This window comes from Daphnia carinata, chromosome 1 (assembly GCF_022539665.2).
Source record: "Daphnia carinata strain CSIRO-1 chromosome 1, CSIRO_AGI_Dcar_HiC_V3, whole genome shotgun sequence".
NCBI classification, from domain to species: Eukaryota; Metazoa; Arthropoda; class Branchiopoda; order Diplostraca; family Daphniidae; genus Daphnia; species Daphnia carinata.
In genome coordinates this window covers 5123257-5141390 of record NC_081331.1, presented here as the reverse complement: position 1 = coordinate 5141390, position 18134 = coordinate 5123257, and the positions used below count along the sequence as shown (strand labels likewise).

The following is an 18134-nucleotide window of genomic DNA, read 5'->3' as shown; positions in this document are numbered from 1 at the left end:
TCGTCAGTGAAGGTCAAATTTTAGTATTTTAACTCCCTCCTGGCTAGGCTTCCCTTTCCTCCAACCATTCAGGGTAGCCGTGTGACTTCCTTTGTTTCACTTCAACTTAAATTTCGCAAATTGACGTTTTTACAAATTGGCAACGTCATTGGCTTCCGTTTGGATCTTTGAGGCTGGCGGGCATTTAGTCAGTCGAAAATTAGAACTTGTGAAAGAAGGTTGCTGCTGTTCGCTAACCCTACATCGAACTTTATTCCCTTGGGTAAGTTATGGTTTCTGTCTGGTTCAGAATTGTTAATTCAAGGTAGCTTAACTATGGAGTGTGATTTCTAAGCGATAGCTTCTCTAAGTGCATATTTGTTGCCCTTAAATTTCATCATTCCATGTAGACCTCTGAACGCATGACATGCTGTAAGATTGTATCCTATAAAACAACTTGTCATAGTTTAAAGAAATGTAATGAGGAAAGTTTTTCTTCCGCCAATGAAAATTACGTAGTATTGTAGAACGAAAAAGTTGTTCCATGATATCTATATTCTTGTTACATATTTTCACCTTTAGTTTGTGGAAGTAGTTGTCGAGTGACACTAGTGCAAAATGTCAGACCAAGACTCTCGTGGCCGAGCGAGAGGACGATCACGTGGATTACGTGGTGACTCAGCATCGGACGATTCAGTACGAAGACCAAGAGAACACGGAACCGCTCCTTATACTACACAGCCACCTCACGTATATTTATATAAATGAAAATCCTGTTTGAATTAATTAGTGTATTTTTTTTAAGAGTAGCATGCCGGTCGAGCTGGTAGTCGAGAACAAATTCCGGAAGAACCAGAACAAAGGCCTTCGTCGCAGCCTCGTTCAGGATCCGGAGGACGAGCGAGTTCGTTTGCTCGAGAAGCTCCACAAGAACGTTCTGGGGTACCGTATGGCCGCGCTTCTTTTCATGGTGGATCTGCAGCCCAGCCTCAAGCCTCGACCAGTCGCGCGGCCGCTCCTGGTGCTGGGCCTTCCATTAGAGAGGGAGCCAGCGTTGGTGGCCGTGGTGCTAGTCGTTTTCGTGAACAGAGAGAATCTGTGATTGTAACTCGTCCTTCCGCTGACTTCGAAAAATTAGGTAAATTAAACCAAACGTCCGTCACTTTCCGTTATTCTTTAAATCTGGTTGCTTGTCATATACGTATTTATGTTATCAATACCAACAGGAAGAATAGGCCAACATGTTACACTTACTTCGAATTATTTTGAACTTACTAAGCGCCCTGATATGCACCTGCTGCAATATCGCGTCGATTTCACTCCAGATGTAGACCATATCGGTGCTCGTAAGGCCCTTATCCGTGTCCATGAAGCGATCCTTGGGAAGTATCTTTTTGACGGTACCCTGCTGTACAATATCACCCGCTTACCGCAGGTAAGTTTTTCATTTAGAGTACTGGTAGAATTGCCACAATAACTTTTGATTTGTGCACAGCCATTGGAACTTTTTTCCAAACGTCTTTCTGATAATTCAGATGTTGTCATCAGTTTTCGACTCGTCGGAGAGATTCAAAAAGAAGACTCCACTTATACCACTGTAAGCAAATAGGATTAGCTGTGGGGAGAAGATACCGTAATCCAACTTTATGTTTAGGTGATGAATATAATTCTACGTCGCTGTCTTGGGATGCTGAATCTTACCCTATGGAGGCGCGATTATTATGACCCCGCAGCAGCAACAGAAATTCCTGTAGGTTTCCGTTTAAAGTTTTAAATACTTCCTATGTTTTACCTGGTCCTTCTCAATAGCAACACTTCCTGAATGTATGGCCTGGCTACGTTACAACCATACGCCACCACGAGGAAGGGTTTCTACTGGGTGTTGAAATTATCCACCGTGTTTTACGACGAGATACAGCCCTTGATATGATGAACAAAATTCGTCAAGCGGGAGGGGATTTTCAGGTGACCGTGATTTACAGCTGCGATTGTTCGCTGACTAACATATTCATTATATGTTGGTATTTGTAAACTGTACCATGGTTTAGGCTATGTGCTCGGCAGAGATGCTTGGGAAGGTTGTTATGACGCATTATAACAAAAGAACTTACCGAATCGATGACCTTGACTACACCAAGAATCCTCAATCAACTTTTCACCTGCGTAAGGAAGATAGGGACATCTCTTATTTGGAATACTACAAGAAGCGTTACAATATTGACGTGCGACACCCCACACAGCCTTTACTAGTGTCGCGTCCTACGCGACGAGATACCAATCGAGGAGATGATCAACCGATCTATCTCATTCCAGAGCTTTGTGGAATGACCGGCCTTACGGATGATCAAAAGTACAAGCGCCTATTTTATTTATATTTCTTATTTATTTATTTTAAAGTTATATGTTGTTCTGATGGTTTTTTCATGTGATAAAAATTGCGCTGTTCTTTTTAGAAAAAATTTTGGGCTAATGAAAGATGTTGGTAACGTCACGCGTGTAACACCAGACAAGCGCGTTGAAAGTCTAATGAAGTTCCGGAGACGATTGGCCGAAAATCCTGATGTGAGTTTTGCAATAGGCAATAGAATGTGCCGTTTGCAATACATTATTTCCATTAGATTCAAAAAGAGTTGAATAGCTGGGGCTTGGATTTTGCTGCCAATATCGTTCGTCTAGATGCACGTATCATCCCTCCCCAAACGATTCAACAAGGCGGTAATAGTTTTCCAACACAGGAAGGAGATTGGAGTCGTAACATTCAGCGTGGGTTTAAAAGAAACTCGACAGTGTTACCGAAAACTCAAAAATGATTCAGCCAATTCTCTTATTTAGGATCCAGAATGTGCGTGTCTGTCGAACTCCGCGACTGGATATTGTTCACTCCTGCTCTGATGTCACACGAAGTACAACCTTTTGTTGAACTGATACAAAATGTTGGTCGGAAACAAGGTTTTGATGTCCCCGACCCGAGAGTGTAAGTATTTCTCGTTTCATTCAAGGCATCTTCTTATTTTTTTGAATCCTAATAGTCTAATTGGCCTAATGCAGTGTTCAGATGCAAGCGGATCGAACATCTAATTATGTTGACGCTATTCGTAGTGAATGCAGTCGTAGAGAGTTTAGTCTAATTTTCTGTGTGCTGCGAAGTTCTCGGGCTGACACGTATTCTTCAATCAAGAAGCTGACATGCACTGAATTTGGTATCCCTTCTCAGGTACATTTTTGTTTTCGTATTGGTTTTTTCCCCTTCATTGCAGCTGGTAACTGAAACGAAGTACAATCCACACTATAATTGATTATTCTTTAACAAGGTGATAACGGGCCGAAATCTAAAAGGCGCACAAGGCAAGCTCATGTCCATCGCAACCAAAGTCATGATACAGATAGCATCCAAATTGGGAGCTGAGCCTTGGAGAGTACTGGTCCCATCTACTGTAAATAAAGATCGAAAAGTTTGTATCTTTGCCAACCTTCATTAATAATTATTAAAAAAACACAAACAACAGAAATGGATGGTGGTTGGATACGATACGTATCACGATGCCCGCCAAAGAAAGGCTGTTGGTGCATTTGTGGCCTCGATCAACCAAGAATTTTCTCGATATTATTCTTCAGTGAAGATTCACGAAAATAACGAAGAAATTTCTCCCAGTTTCAAGGACCACCTTTTTGGCGCCCTTAAGTAATAGTAAATTCCAAGTGTACGAGAAGGCGCTAACTACGTAGTGTTTATTATTTTTTTTGTTTTTTGGTTCTCGTTTTCCTTTTTCCTCTTCTTTTTTCTACATATACGTAGAGCTTTCTACATTGTCAATGAAAAAACGCTGCCGGGTGCCATTATTGTATACCGTGACGGAGTGGGCGCAGGAGATATTCCACGTCTGAAAGAAACAGAAATTGCTGCTTTAAAGGTAACATAAAAAATCACATGAAGCACACTAAATCATCTTTTTTGCGGTTGAATAGGAGGCTTGTTCTGACGCTGGTACACGTACCAATTACATGGGGAGTGGACTTTACAATCCACCTGTTGCTTTCATTGTTGTCAGTAAGCGAATCAATACGCGATTTTTCAATATGGACGGGCGTCAACCATCCAATCCTGTATGCGGCACTGTCGTTGACAACAAGGTGACGCTGCAAGAAAGATTCGACTTTTTCCTTGTCTCGCAGAAAGTTACTCAAGGAACTGTATCACCCACTAGTTATAATATTGTTGAAGATCAAACTGGAATCACCCCTGATATTCACCAGAGATTGGCATATGCCTTGACGCATCTCTACTACAATTGGCCGGTAAAACCAACAGGAAATTTTGGTACTTTTTGTTAGTCTTCATGTTCTGCTTCTTAGGGAACTCTCCGCATCCCTGCTCCGATCCAGTATGCACACAAATTGGCATATCTTGTCGGTGAGTCAATCATGCAACAACCACACGATAGTTTATCTAAACTTCCATACTATCTTTAAGTTGTGAGGCATAATTTTTGAGTCCGTTCAGTATCGTTCTATTTCGGAATTTTAATTGCTAACACTTGTTATAATACCTCTTACAATTAGCAAAAGAGTCAATTAATTTAACTTAATTTAAGTTGATTGGTTAGAACTTCGCCCTGCTTTTTTATTTCATCGTTTGAGCAAGGGAATTGGGGACAAAACTGTTCATTTGTTCTTCAAAACCCTTTATTTTCACATGTAAACTGGAAAGGCGAGATTAAGTACCTGGGTTTTTTTTTGTACGTAACCAAGAAATTATCAATAAACCTTTGAGTAGTTTAGTAGTCAAAGAAATGTGTCCGTGCGTCCATATTAAGTAAGACATTTGAGTATTGCAGAAATTCAGTCTTGTGGTTTAGACATTAAATTTGATTTAAATGAATCTAAAATAAAAAGCTGGTTTGGGGAAAAATATTTGTTTTCTCCTCCAACCAGCCGTTTTTGTAATAAATGATTAACGCGCTGCGGGCGCGCCAGCATTTATCACCCTTTTTTCCTATTTATTAAAAATGTTATAAGCCCAACGTAAAAATAGACTTCATTTTTGTGATTCTCGTTCAATTTTGGATCGGAATCGTGTATTAAAATGAAATCTAAATTTTGGTCAAAAACGAAAAAGTGAGAAGGCTGTAGCCTTCCCACTTTTGACAAAATCCGCAAAAAATGAAAACTCTTAGATTGCGATAAAAATCACATAGAACAAGTAAAATTAAACGTTGATTTCGATAGAGTGGTTTGTTTTTGCGTCAAATCAATCGTTTATGAAACACAGCGAATATTCAACACAGCGCTAGCGCGATGCAGCACAAATATTCAATGTATTTCAAAAACGGTTGACCCAATGAAAAAAATAACGACATATTTATGATTTTCATTTAATTTCGAATCAAATTCATGTATTGTTATAGCTTTTTCTTGATTTTTTTTTTAACATCTAGATATAGCTATAAAAATATATGTCTTTGGTTCGAAATTAAACGTTAATCACATATATGTCGTTATTTTTGTCATTGGACCAACGTTTTTTTAAATACACCAAATATTTGAGTTGGATTGCGCTAGCGCTGGTGCGTACTGGCGCGCCAACGCTTAAGTGTACTTGCGCGCTAACGTTGTCTTAAATATTGGGTGTATTTAAAAAACGATTGATGTGACGCAAAAACAAACCACTTCATTGAAATCAGCGTTTAATTTTGAATGTTCTGTGTGATTTTTATCGCATTCTAAGAGTTTTCAATTTTTGCGGATTTTGACAGAAGTGGGAAGGCCTTCTCACTTTTTCATTTTTGGCCAAAATCTAGATTTGAGGGAAAATACATGATTCCGACATGGTGTATTAGTAATGGTGGGACAACTCTTCGTTATAACGGCCTATCTCGGCTGAAGCCTATTTGTGGTCCAGGTTACCTATAGTCAGAGACACTTACTGTCGATGTTGAAGTAAACGGTAAGGGCTGCACGTACTAAAAAAATTTTCTAAGTCCAACATAGCGCCGCGCGTGGCCAGTTTACGTTAGGAAAGGAGAAAAAAGAAAGATTTGTACTGGGTTCGAACTCGAGTCTCCCGTACTGCAATCGAGTGTTCTATCCACCAGACCACCGTATTTGTAATTAGTTCCCCACCGCGCCACACTAGTAGATCTCCTCATTTGCCATTCGGTGGTTGGCGAATGATCTAGTTCCTAAGTAGTTCCGATGGTGGCGTTGGCTATAAGTCTCCTCAATTAGGCCACACCCACCTCCTCTGAAAACAGGCTTCATTCGAGATAGGCCTAAAAATGGAGAGTTGTCCCACCATTACTAATACACCATGATTCCGATCCAAAATTGAACGAGAATCACAAAAATGAAGTCTATTTTTACGTTGGGGTAATAGCTTTATTAATAAACGGAAAAAACGGGTGATAAATGTTTGCGCGCCAGCAGCGCGTTAATTCCATTTATTACAAAAACAGCTGGTTTGACGAGAAAACAAATATTTTCCCTGAAATCAGCGTTCTATTTTACGTTAACTCAAATCAAATATAATGTCAAAATTACAAAGCTGAATTTCAGCATACTCAAAATTAAGCCCGACTTATTTTGTCGGGCTTAATTTTGATTTTGATTTTTTTTTTAACATCTAGATATAGCTATAAAAATATATGAGTTTGATTCGAAATTAAATGAGAATCACAAATATGTCGTTATGGCAATCCGTTTTACATAAAAATAAAAAAAAAATGGCGGAAAAAAAAATCGTACTTTTTTCTTTTTTTCCGACACGTAGCCATCTACCGCTCAGACTCGTTATTACTGGCTTAGGCAATTTCAGTCCATCGGATGCCATTCGCAGTTAGTTCAGTAGCGTGGCTGGAGAACAACGCGTGGCTGGAGGATCAATTGAAAAATGGATAAGATAATAAAACAAAAAAATGGTAAGTATAAACATTATTATATTGGTTTTCAATTATTAATTATTGTTTATTAGATCAAATTATGAAGCTGCAGGCCCAGTTATTGGAACAACACAAAATATTAGATAACAACAAAGCTAACGATGGTAGGCCTAATACGTAATGATTCTATTTATTTGCTTTTATTCATTCGTGTTTTGTAGCTCAAATTTTTGAGTCTACAAGCTCAGCTAGGGGAAAAGAACAAATTGGAATGAAACAGTTTCCAAACAGTGAAGGAGGTTTTTCAAAACTCATCCCTAACTGAACGTGAGGATGAGTTGGCATTAGGTGAACACAGTCAGGTGCCTAAACTTTTCAAATAAGAATTTCAAATAAGTATAGAATTTTAACAAACAATTATTTATTGTTTAGTTATTCAGTCCACCACCTGACAGTGTGTTAAATTTAAATTCTGTTAGTGCTGCACTAAAAGAATCGTTAGTAATAAGCCCATGCAGCGAAGGAACTGAAGAATTGTGGGACTGTATTTGGGCGGAAAATGGGTGTGGTATGGAAACACAGAAATGGCATGAGTTCAACATGAAACATGGATTAGGTACGTTTCGGATTTTTGTCTATCGAAAAAGTATTTTTAATGCTATTATTTTGCGTTCACAGAATTTTAGTGGGGGTTCAAGTCAAGTCTGGAAGTGTTACAGGATGGAAGAGTGAGCCTGTAGTTGAAAAAACACTGAGATTGCATTACCATTAAGGTGTGAGGTAAAGTAATAGAGTAATGCAAATTGTCTAATGAGAAGTACCCCCTTGTGTTAATGAATCCGTTACAACAGCAATCCTTTATAGTTCTGACAGAAGAATATGCTCGCAATCAACTCACGAATCATGTAAGGTACGAACTATACATGTGAATTAAGAGTTTTTATGCTAATGGTGTTTTACTGACTCATAGATGAACAATAAATTTTGATCTGAAAAGGTTTCTTGTTTGGGGCAAGGTCATGAATTAATTTTTACGTTTGGATACACTACATGGAAGTTCTACACTTAATTCATATTCCCCAAACGGTATTTAAAATTCAGAAATTGAAGTGCATATCTGGGCTCCCTTCCTTTCCGTAGCCCCGTTTCCCCTTGACTCGTAATAAGCCCGTAGGGGGTCATGCCCCTACTGTACGGTATATATAAAAACAACATATACCGAGGTTTGGAGGGCTCTGGCCGGAAAGGGGACGTGGATGTCCGCTTAGTCCGATGATGTGTTCACGGAGGGCTCTGTGGCTACCCACAAATCCGAACTAAAGGTTAATCGCTCCTGTAAAAATGTTCCAAATCTTCAGCTCTTCTTCCGGCTTCTCTTAGCCAATCACCGGGTAATCTCCCCGGTGGGTCAACAAGGCAGTGTCTCCCCCTGCCTGGGTTGACGGCAACTTTTGAAAGGGCTATTGTGCCTTTTTAAAGTTGCAAAAATAATTGTAATGTGCAGAGAATTGTCAATAAATTTTTTTTTCATAAAATATTTTTTGCAAAATTTGTCTCTTTCATTGTCTGTGTTCGCTTTGTTCACACATTACATATATCGTCCTTTTTTTTATTTAGCTTGCTCAATTCACCTATATTGTTTTATGCCAGCTTTGTTGGTAAGCATTGTTTCCATTGGTTTATCGTTTATCTGTAAGCATTCAATTATTATCCAGGGATCGAACGCTGGATGTTCGGCATACCGCGCCGATGCTCTACCAATGAGCCATGAATCATATGATGTCAAGTTGGCTTTTTTCTAGTCACTTGCGGACTTGCATTTACACTTTGAATAAAACTGAAATGCATTACTGCAATATTCTTTTCTCCATTTAGATGTAGATCTTTATACATCTAGTAAGGTTTGAACCCAGGGTAACAGTTATCACAGCTGAATGCTCTACCACAGAGCTATGGACCTTACGAAAACAATAGAAAGATAAACATATAGTTGTGAAAGACTGCATAAACATCCTAGACGATAACATATGATATGCGATAATAAAATTTTAAATATATCTCGTGGCTCAATGTTAGAGCATCGGCGTTGCACGCTGAATGTCTGGGGATCGATTCCCATGCCAGTAAAACAATATATAAATACAAAATTACACTTGAAAATATCCAGGTATTACACGTTGTTCCTTGTCTAAGTTCAAGAATTCAAAAAGTGTAATAATAATAATTGAATACTTACAGATAAACGATACAACGGTGGCAAAAACAATAAAGATGAATTGAGCAATCTATATATAAAAAAAATTGGTAATTGTAATGTGTGAACAAAGCGAACACAGACAATGAAAGACAAATTTTGCAAAAAATATTTTATGAAAAAAAAATTTATTGACAATTTTCTGCACATTACAATTATTTTTGCAACTTTAAAAAGGCACAATAGCCCTTTCAAAAGTTGCCGTCAACCCAGGCAGGGGGAGACACTGCCTTGTTGACCCACCGGGGAGATTACCCGGTGATTGGCTAAGAGAAGCCGGAAGAAGAGCTGAAGATTTGGAACATTTTTACAGGAGCGATTAACCTTTAGTTCGGATTTGTGGGTAGCCACAGAGCCCTCCGTGAACACATCATCGGACTAAGCGGACATCCACGTCCCCTTTCCGGCCAGAGCCCTCCAAACCTCGGTATATGTTGTTTTTATATATACCGTACAGTAGGGGCATGACCCCCTACGGGCTTATTACGAGTCAAGGGGAAACGGGGCTACGGAAAGGAAGGGAGCCCAGATATGCACTTCAATTTTTTAAATATAAAATACCGTCTCGGGAATCCGAATGAAGTATAGAAATGTCATGTCATCCATTCAATCATTACAATTTATTCAGTGTCATGCCCCAACCAAGAATTTTTTCAGATCCAATGTTACTATTAACCTACACTGAGAAAAGAAAAACACCATTAAGCATCTCAATTGTTGCTCATATGACTTACATGACTCATAGATTCAACTTCTAGCAGAAGCTTGGGAAAGGCCATACAAATTGCAGATGAAAATCATTGTATAAGGCTCTTGAATGATAAAATAAAACCCCTAGAATGTTGCATTGTTGATAGTTGTGTTCCCAGTATGCTGAAAATCCTTTCCTATTGGATAAATTTTTTTTTGTAGATTAGACATGGTTGGCAAAAAGGAGGAGAAAAGCTTCATCATAAATTCAAAAAATTTTCAAGAAAATTCCTTTCATACCTAAAGAGTCCATGTATGATGTTCATCGCTGCAATGCCAGTGAAGTGAAACATCTTTAGGGCCATTTAAGTACCCAGCTTCACCAACACTGAGCGTAAAGGACAAGTTGTTCTTTAGCAAGGGAAGCAGAATTATTTGAGGCTTCTAGCTGTGACAGAACTATAAAGGATTGCTGTTATACAGGATTCATTCACACAAGATGGTACTTCTCATTAGACAATGTGCATACCCAATTACTTTACCTCATACCTTAATGGTAATGCACTCTGTGTTTTTTTTCAACTGTAGGCTGACTCTTCCATCCTGTAACACTTCCAGACTTGACTTGATCCCCTGCTAAAATTCTGTGAATGCAAAATAATAGCATTAAAAATACTTTTTCGATAGACAAAAACCCGAAAAGTACCTAATCCATGTTTCATGTTGAACTTGTGCCATTTCTGGGTTTCTGTACCACACCCATTTTCAGCCCAAATATGGTCCCACAATTGTTCAGTTCCTTCACTGCATGGGCTTATTACTAACAATTCTTTTAGTGCAGCACTAACAGAATTTAACTTTAACACACTGTCAGGTAGTGGACTGAATAACTAAACAATAAATAATTGTTTGTTAAAATTCTATACTTATTTTGAATTCTTATTTGAAAAGTTTAGGTACCTGGCTGTGTTCGCCTAATGCCAACTCATCCTCACGTTCAGTTAGGGATGAGTTTTGAAAAACCTCCTTCACTGTTTGGAAACTGTTTCGTTCCAATTTGTTCTTTTCCCCTAGCTGAGTTTGTAGACTCAAAATTTGAGCTACAAAACACGAATGAATAAAAGCAAATAAATAGAATCATTTCGTATAGGCCTACGATCCTTAGCTTTGTTGTTATCTAATATTTTGTGTTGTTCCAATAACTGGGCCTGCAGCTTCATAATTTGATCTAATAAACAATAATTGATAATTGAAAACCAATATAATAATGTTTATACTTACCATCCTTTTGTTGTATTATCTTATCCATTTTTCAATTGTTCCTCCAGCCACGCGTTATTTTCCATCCACGCTACTGAACTAACTGCGAATGGAATCCAATGGACTGAAATTGCCTACGCCAGTCATAACGAGTCTGAGCGGTAGATGGCTACGTGTCGGAAAAAAAGAAAAAAGTGTGATTTTTTTTTTTTTTTTGGCGAAATTTTTTTTTTTTTTGTGTAAAACGGATTGCCATAAGTCGTTCCTTTTTTCATTGGGCCAACCGTTTTTGAAATACATTGAATATTTGTGCTGCATCGCGCTGGCGCTGGTGTGTACTGGCGCGCTAGGGCTGGTCGTACCACCGCTCGAGCATTGCGTTTAATATTCAGTATAATTCAAAAACGATTGATTTGACCCAAATATAAACCACGTTATCGAAATCAGCGTTTAATTTTGCTTGTTCTGTTGTGATTTTTATCGGGATTCTAAGAGTTTTTATTTTTTGCCGATTTTGACAAAAGTGGGAAGGCCGACTTTTTCTTGTCGGGCTTAATTTCTTTCCCGTTTATTTTGTTTTTCTAAAATGCTATAAGCCCGGCCTGAATGGCGACGCTTTTTCTTAAAATTCGTCTCATCTTCGGTTTTTGTACACTTCTATAGCTTTTAAAGTTGCATCGATGAAATTATTTCATTTTTTTTTATTCCGATCATCAAGTTCAGGGAGTATATTTTTGTATATGAACAGCATACACGAATATAATACGTCAATAATCGTACACGAGAGAGCAAACCTACGGAGCAAACCTAAGGTTTCCAACTCCTCCATGCTGTATACAATCACGACGTTCACGCGGAACTCCCGAGGCTAGCGAAACACGCACCGCACACACTCACGCTTACAATTATACCAAACAATTCTGAGTTGTGCAAAAGCCTTTGAACTATGTTTAATAATAAAAGAAAAATTTAAATGTACTAATGATCTTTCAATACTTGGCTTTCGGTATATATAGCAAGAGAGAAAGAAAAGGATGAGAAAGTGGAAGAAGATGAAAACAAAATAAAACAACAACAAAACGGATTAGCGAAAAAACTGAAGTTCAGGAAAAGAAGGGTGAACAGGTATACGTAATTGTAGCAGTTTTGAGAAGGTGATCCAACAAATTGAAAGAAAACGAAACAATGAACAGACAATGTTAACACACGAGAAGATAGTAGATATCATTTGTCCTTTGTAAAATGGATAACATTGTCAAAAACTTAATAAGAACTTTTAGTATTTGTCGTATATGGCATGGGCACGGACTTATTGAACACACTAAAAGTATATAATGATGTCGACTGCACGGAGTATTTTCAGAATAGGCTCCTGGGTCATTATAACTGCGACGTACCATTAAATACAATACAACTCAAGTGGCTAGAGAAGAAACTGGCATAGTTCGCCCTATTGCTTCATAACCACTTTGGTCACTAATAATTTAAAACAGAAGGCCGGTATCACCGGATAGATAATTGAAGAAGAGGAGGATGGGGGAAAGGTTGGGAAGGTTGATACGGTTATTAAACGAACGATGAGGGGGTGTTTTGCGAATTTTCCTCATTAGTCGTCAACCTGATCATTGTTATCGTCAAACCGACCTGCTTGGATAGCTGTTCTTAATAAAGACAGTTGAGTGACGCCGTCATAAAGGCGCTTGATTCCACGCGGGAGAGCTCGACACGAAGACAGGTTTAGCGTACGCAGTCGACTGCAATGACACAGCACTTGACGAATAGGCGGAAAACTAACCGATGATCCACATAAGTCCAATACTCTGCAAAAAATGAAATATAATAATTAATGTACCGCGTTTATACGCGTAAAAGTAGAAACGGCTAAAGTAAAAAGTGAGTGAAGACTCACTTAAGAGGTGATTCTGGGTCTTCGGCAAGAGCCATAACTGCCTGGTCGAGAGCTTCACTGACAGATGTCCAAGAGAGATCAATTTCGACCAAACTGTGGCGCCATTTTCTGACTACTAGTTCCAGCCCATCGGCTGAGTGGCGTGTTGCGGTGCAGCCTGTGGAAGGTATTAAAAATGATTATTTTTTGTTAATTTTCCCATAGGTATATATGATACCTGATAAAAAGAGATGTTCGAGATCCCAGGCCGGAACGCGGACCAAACTAGAATTGGTGATGGAAGTGCATCCGCGGACGTCAAGTAGTCGTAATTTATGAGCGTTTTTGAGAATACGTTCAATTGAAGCATTGTCTAGCGAGATGTAGGCCTTGGGGTCGACCGCAATACTGAGCTCCTCTAGGTGAGGAAATCCAAGAGATGCGGCTTGATCTTTAAGAGGCGTAGCTGATAGCCGGATGAGGCTATTGGTCAGACGCAAGACCCTTAACTTGGGACAACCTTCTTGCAACTGTTCGATGTTAATGCAAACCGTGTCCCGCGTAGCCGTCCGTGTGTTAGACAAGTCTAAAACTTGCAGGTTAGGACAAGAAACCTAAAAAGGAATCGTTAGCCACCGCTGGATTATGAAAATTCACTTGTAGAATAAGGTATTACCGCTAGAGCAATGACAATCTGCTGAATTCCCGTCGTGCAGTTATTCGCCAAATTCAAATGGGAAAGCCGACTGCCCATTACTTTGGTTAGCTCACACAAGGTTCCACTCGAAATGGCTCCCCGTGGGTTGGCCGTGTAAGGCTACGATGAAAAGATGGAGATTCAATTTTTAATTTTTTCAATCATTCACAATATATTTAAATCTTACCGAAATGGCCGACAGGTCAAGCTTTTGTAAACTTTTGCACTTTTGTATGACGTTCAACAGACTATCACCCATCAAACCTTTGCAACCAGTAAGGCTCAGCGCTTTCAGATCATTGCAGGTTCGAGACAAATCTTCAACTGCAGCTCGACTCAGTGCAGAATTCCAGCCACCTAGAAAGTGCATGTAATAAAGAAGTTTATAAAAATGTCACCAATGAAATGTTTTATTGATAGTTACCTAGAGCCAAATCTTGTACGCGCGATAACCGATTGCGAAGAAGCCAAAGAAGTTTTCCCTCTGTTCGATGTTTTTCTTTAACTCGGCCTGTAGCTAGATCAACTGTATGCCATAACAACGGTCCCGTGGAAACTTTCCACCACAGCCGACAAACTCGCGATAACCTGTACGAACACAAAACGTTCTATTTTGCGATTCAAGGGTAAAGTAATGGCTGTTAATATTCTTACCTGACCAAGGTGGGGACGCATCCTTCAGTGTAAGTCACTTCCATGAAAATTTTGGACAAGATTTCAGGGGGCATTCGCTCGTTAGCCCAGACACTTTGGGCTCCAATATTGTCGTTAACAGTCACCGCTGATGAACCATTTATGTGCACAAAATCGTATTGATCTTCTTCATTTTCATCAGAACCATCGTCAGACTGGCCTTTCTTCCTTCTTTTACGTCTTCTGCCTTTGGGTCCCGCCGCCGTCGGTTTGCGGGCCCTTGGTGTTTTCAATCTGACAGTTTTGGGTTTGTTTCTTGGCCCAGCTGCTGTTGTTGATGTGCTCTGATGCAACACTTCTTGTGTTGGAGACTTTTTAATCTTGAGTTTGATACCTTCCAGCTCTGGTGATATCTGACTCTCATACACAACAGGGCAGGTCCGTGGCTGCTTGCGTTGAGAGATTTTCAGACTGTCTGCAATCATGCTTTTAGGTTCGGGACACATCACTTCACACTCTTTGGCATGAGAGTTCCTGAAATCATCAGGACTTGTGTGTGCAGACGAGAAATCTGTAGCATTACTGCTGAGCACTTCAAAATCATGCCTGAGTTCAACACTGGGACTAGCAGAACTTGTCGAAGGAGTGGGCAACAAAGGGATGTCTATAGGACTGACTGCGGTATCCATTCTTCAAGAAGATAAGCTTGGGCACGAAAAAGCAGAAACTCTTCACTTTCTGGGCGATTACAAGACCTAACGGTTGGTCGTCAAAGTCATCTTAAAACCTCTCCTTTCTTGTTGGCCTCAAAATAAATTTAGACTCCTGAACAAGGGGATTCTGACGCTTTCACTCATTGAAGCTGACGCGGAGACGACGCTGGGCAACCAGCATTTCTGAAACTGTTTCGGTTTACCTGTAAATGTTTACACCGAAGCTAATGACAACTTCTAGACAAAAACAAACAAGTGGATGCCAGATGATAGATGGTGGCATTCGTTCACTTTCTTAACATAGTAACGCGCTTACAAACTGTTTTCTTACATAAAGTAGTCAGTCACGTCTGCTTGTCATTTGAATGACAACCAACTCCGCCACCTATTTTACAGTTTCCAAACTACGATGCTCGTATAACCGGCATTATTTGCTTTGGTGTGTTTTGTGAATTTATGGTTTTTAACTTCTTACCGACTTGAAAACAAAATATCAAAAATGAGGCTAAATATTTTCAAACCATTATCGGCGTAGAAAACAATTCTACGATTTGTGCCACTTTTGTCCGATAGAGCTCCGAGTTTTTATCCCAGCAGCATCGGGCTATCTCTGTATTCTAGTAAGCGAAATCATTCGATTAGTAACCTATTTGAAGCATCACCATGAATGTGATAACAGCGACAAAATAGTGTACTATTTATTTATTTAATTACATCAACGCTATAAATTTTAAATTCTAATCTAAGAAAGCCAAACAGTGTAAAAGAACCGTTAGCACAACTCTCCAATATTTAAGCTACGTTTAAAATGAGAAATTCCCTAAAAATGACACTGCTGAAATATCCTAAAGCATTTCAAAACAAATTAAGAACACATGCATAATTGCGGGGAAACCCTTAACATGTTTGGGAAAACCGAGGAAATTCCCGTTTCTCTTTTTTCTTTAGCGTAGTAGTGTAAATGCATTTTAAACAGCTACTGTTAGATGTCGCAAAGAACAGTATAGTAAACAGTAAAGTTCACGCGAAATTCACGCTTCCTGGTGCCCTAGGGTTTTCTCAGAAACACAGAATGAGACGGTAGAGCCTCGGCATTGAATATCCGAAAATGGGAAATCCTAAGCATGGGATTTTGCACGTCTCGGAAACAGCAGTAAGCTGGATGTTTTGCACACACGTACGCCTAGCTTGGATTTCATGCTGCCACAATAAACAGCGTAGTTTTTCTGGCCATCAACCTCTTTCGGTTAGTTGACCTTGTTGATACTCGGATGCTCGCCTTAAAAGATTTCAGCAACCTTCGTTTGCCTGAAGGACATCAGACAATCGGCTGCAAAGAGTCTTTTAACCATCTATCTGTTTTCGTGGCTCTTGTACACAATTGTAACGGTAGAAAACGCAAGCATACTACACCTTCTATTTCGTCTTTACTTTATCGTTCGTATAATTCTTTGCGGGCTGTGTAAAATTTGAGTCAACGTGAGGGCCCGTGGTTGTTATTTTGTGATGATTTGGATCGATAGAAATTGCCGACACCGCGCCATCTATTATAAGATCATTAGGTATTCTGTGGAAGGGAAAGTCCAAAGTACGGCTGAATGGAGGCATGCAAGTAGCTTGAGGACGAGATTTCTGATAACAGTAATTAGATACAATATAAATTTGACTGCCTATCAAGACTGAGCCAGTTTGCTCACGAAGTAGAAGCCTATTTTGATTCTCATATGGCTGACCGTTTCGGATGACTTTCTAAGCCAAATCGTAACCGGTTGTTTTTGTTATTGAATTTTTAGGTTGATATTTGTTTTTTTTTGTTTTTTGGGGGCTTCAACAAATGCGTACGAGCCCTTCTGGCTTATCTTACAAAAAGAAACCAGCTCGATAACTGCCAATGTTTCAATCGCCTGTTGATAATGTTTGCAACAGTTTAAATATGACGTCATTCTATTTACTGCGACGTCGTACTCTTCCTGCCATGCAAAACATTTTTTTGTCTTATCAAACTGCGTAATCGTGTTTAGCGAATCGGTTTCTTTTCGTGTCAACAAGGCTCGCATTACTTCCAAGTGCGTCTTCCGCAAAGGCGTTGTCAACAACAACAACAACAAGACGTTCCAGTTTGAAAACATAAACATCGTTGACCTTATCCTCAATTTCCCGTACAAGAGGATTTCAACATCCGAATGCAGCCTCTTTTGTAATGAAAAGGGCGTTAATTTAAAGCCTAAATAGATCAAACTGCATCTCTTGCAACATCTTCTTGACGTTATACTACATTAAATTGTGTCATTTAAAATTTAATTTAAACGACGGAACAACGACGGAAACAAATTGTACATTCAAATTTGCTGCTAGATTCTCAATACCTTGTTCACGGCCTACTTAGAGAAAACACAAATAGACCTGTAAAACAATAACGAACAAAACAAAACCCTTCCCTTTCCTCGCTCTCGCCCAACGTAGAAGCTTTCGCTTTTTCTAGGGTTGTGGAGGTCCACAACACGGCAGAGTCGCATTTAGTCTCAGACATTCTTAGACAATTTACGTAGATCTTTTTTGGGGTCTCTTGGCCTTGGGAAAGTCTCTGATCAATATATTATCACCGAAACCGTCTCACTAACCATGCCAGCTTTTTAAAAAGGTGAAGGTTCATTTCTTACGCAAATAAGCTAGGGTAACTCAGATTTTATTTTCTTAATGATACCGTAGTTTATTATCTTTGCGTAGAGAGCTTTGCCCATGTTATGAAAGTCAATGCGAGTACGGAGGAAGCGATATCGTCAAATCTCACAAGGCAAATATACTTACAAGTGCTCCTGTCGCTAGTAAAAATTTTATGCTCGCTTCCTTACTCGTTTCATTGGAAAGTGTTTCGCAACCAAAGAGGACACTTCCAATCTGCAATAGACGGTAGGAAGGAAACCGTTGGTCGATTGACCTTCGAATTCGACCTACTCTTCCTTCTAATAAGACCATCTCTCTCATAAGCGCTACAGTTAGATGGGCTGTGTTTAGTCAAGGACAATTTGCAATCTGCTATCACGGTAAGAAAGAAAAAAAAAGATACATTGTAGAGGGATTGTACCTGATCCAACCGTGTGTTCAAGGCAATTATTTGAATTTGCTCGAGGTCTTTACTGCTAAC

General features: G+C 39.3%; 2 protein-coding genes and 2 long non-coding RNA genes across 5 annotated transcripts in view; 2 read left to right on the top strand and 2 right to left on the bottom strand.

Annotated features, from left to right (window-relative positions):
- Positions 1-4721, top strand: part of LOC130692329 (piwi-like protein Siwi) — a 33822-nt gene extending 29101 nt beyond the window's left edge. The window contains exons 1-17 of one of the 2 annotated variants that reach the window (XM_057515418.2): positions 178-262; positions 562-729; positions 790-1117; positions 1206-1414; positions 1475-1576; positions 1634-1729; positions 1789-1944; positions 2028-2329; positions 2433-2541; positions 2598-2742; positions 2812-2953; positions 3028-3193; positions 3291-3413; positions 3486-3661; positions 3776-3890; positions 3946-4275; positions 4333-4721. In XM_057515418.2, coding sequence (XP_057371401.1) covers positions 598-729; positions 790-1117; positions 1206-1414; positions 1475-1576; positions 1634-1729; positions 1789-1944; positions 2028-2329; positions 2433-2541; positions 2598-2742; positions 2812-2953; positions 3028-3193; positions 3291-3413; positions 3486-3661; positions 3776-3890; positions 3946-4275; positions 4333-4449 — 2748 coding nt within the window. In that variant the 5' untranslated portion in view covers positions 178-262; positions 562-597 and the 3' untranslated portion in view covers positions 4450-4721. Of the gene's footprint in view, positions 1-177; positions 263-561; positions 730-789; positions 1118-1205; positions 1415-1474; positions 1577-1633; positions 1730-1788; positions 1945-2027; positions 2330-2432; positions 2542-2597; positions 2743-2811; positions 2954-3027; positions 3194-3290; positions 3414-3485; positions 3662-3775; positions 3891-3945; positions 4276-4332 lie in introns of those variants that run through there. The other variant, XM_057515417.2, reaches the window with a different exon arrangement.
- A 2109-nt stretch (positions 4722-6830) lies between these two features.
- Positions 6831-7420, top strand: LOC130692396 (uncharacterized). Its single transcript, XR_009001393.1, has 4 exons — positions 6831-6893; positions 6947-7018; positions 7076-7216; positions 7287-7420. It is a non-coding gene; the product is annotated as an uncharacterized LOC130692396 (long non-coding RNA).
- A 1891-nt stretch (positions 7421-9311) lies between these two features.
- On the bottom strand, positions 9312-10892 carry LOC130692393 (uncharacterized). The gene is made up of 4 exons (XR_009001390.2): positions 10759-10892; positions 10505-10688; positions 10099-10442; positions 9312-9995 (listed from the first exon to the last, which is right to left on the bottom strand). It is a non-coding gene; the product is annotated as an uncharacterized LOC130692393 (long non-coding RNA).
- Positions 10893-11771: 879 nt separating this feature from the next.
- Positions 11772-15286, bottom strand: LOC130692336 (F-box/LRR-repeat protein 6-like). Its single transcript, XM_057515431.2, has 7 exons — positions 14298-15286; positions 14068-14231; positions 13831-14000; positions 13623-13763; positions 13185-13560; positions 12968-13124; positions 11772-12878 (listed from the first exon to the last, which is right to left on the bottom strand). Exons 1-7 carry the CDS (start codon positions 14963-14965, stop codon positions 12665-12667), a joined length of 1890 nt encoding a protein of 629 aa, XP_057371414.1. The 5' UTR covers positions 14966-15286; the 3' UTR covers positions 11772-12664.
- Positions 15287-18134: the final 2848 nt, after the last annotated feature.

Coding starts and splice junctions, on each gene's coding strand:
- LOC130692336 (XM_057515431.2), bottom strand. CDS start 14,965: ATGGATACCGCAGTCAGTCCTATAGACATCCCTTTGTTGCCCACTCCT. Junction 13,125..13,184: donor CGAACATCTCTTTTTATCAG/GTATCATATATA, acceptor TACCTTCCACAG/GCTGCACCGCAACACGCCAC. Junction 12,879..12,967: donor GACCCAGAATCACCTCTTAA/GTGAGTCTTCAC, acceptor CATTTTTTGCAG/AGTATTGGACTTATGTGGAT.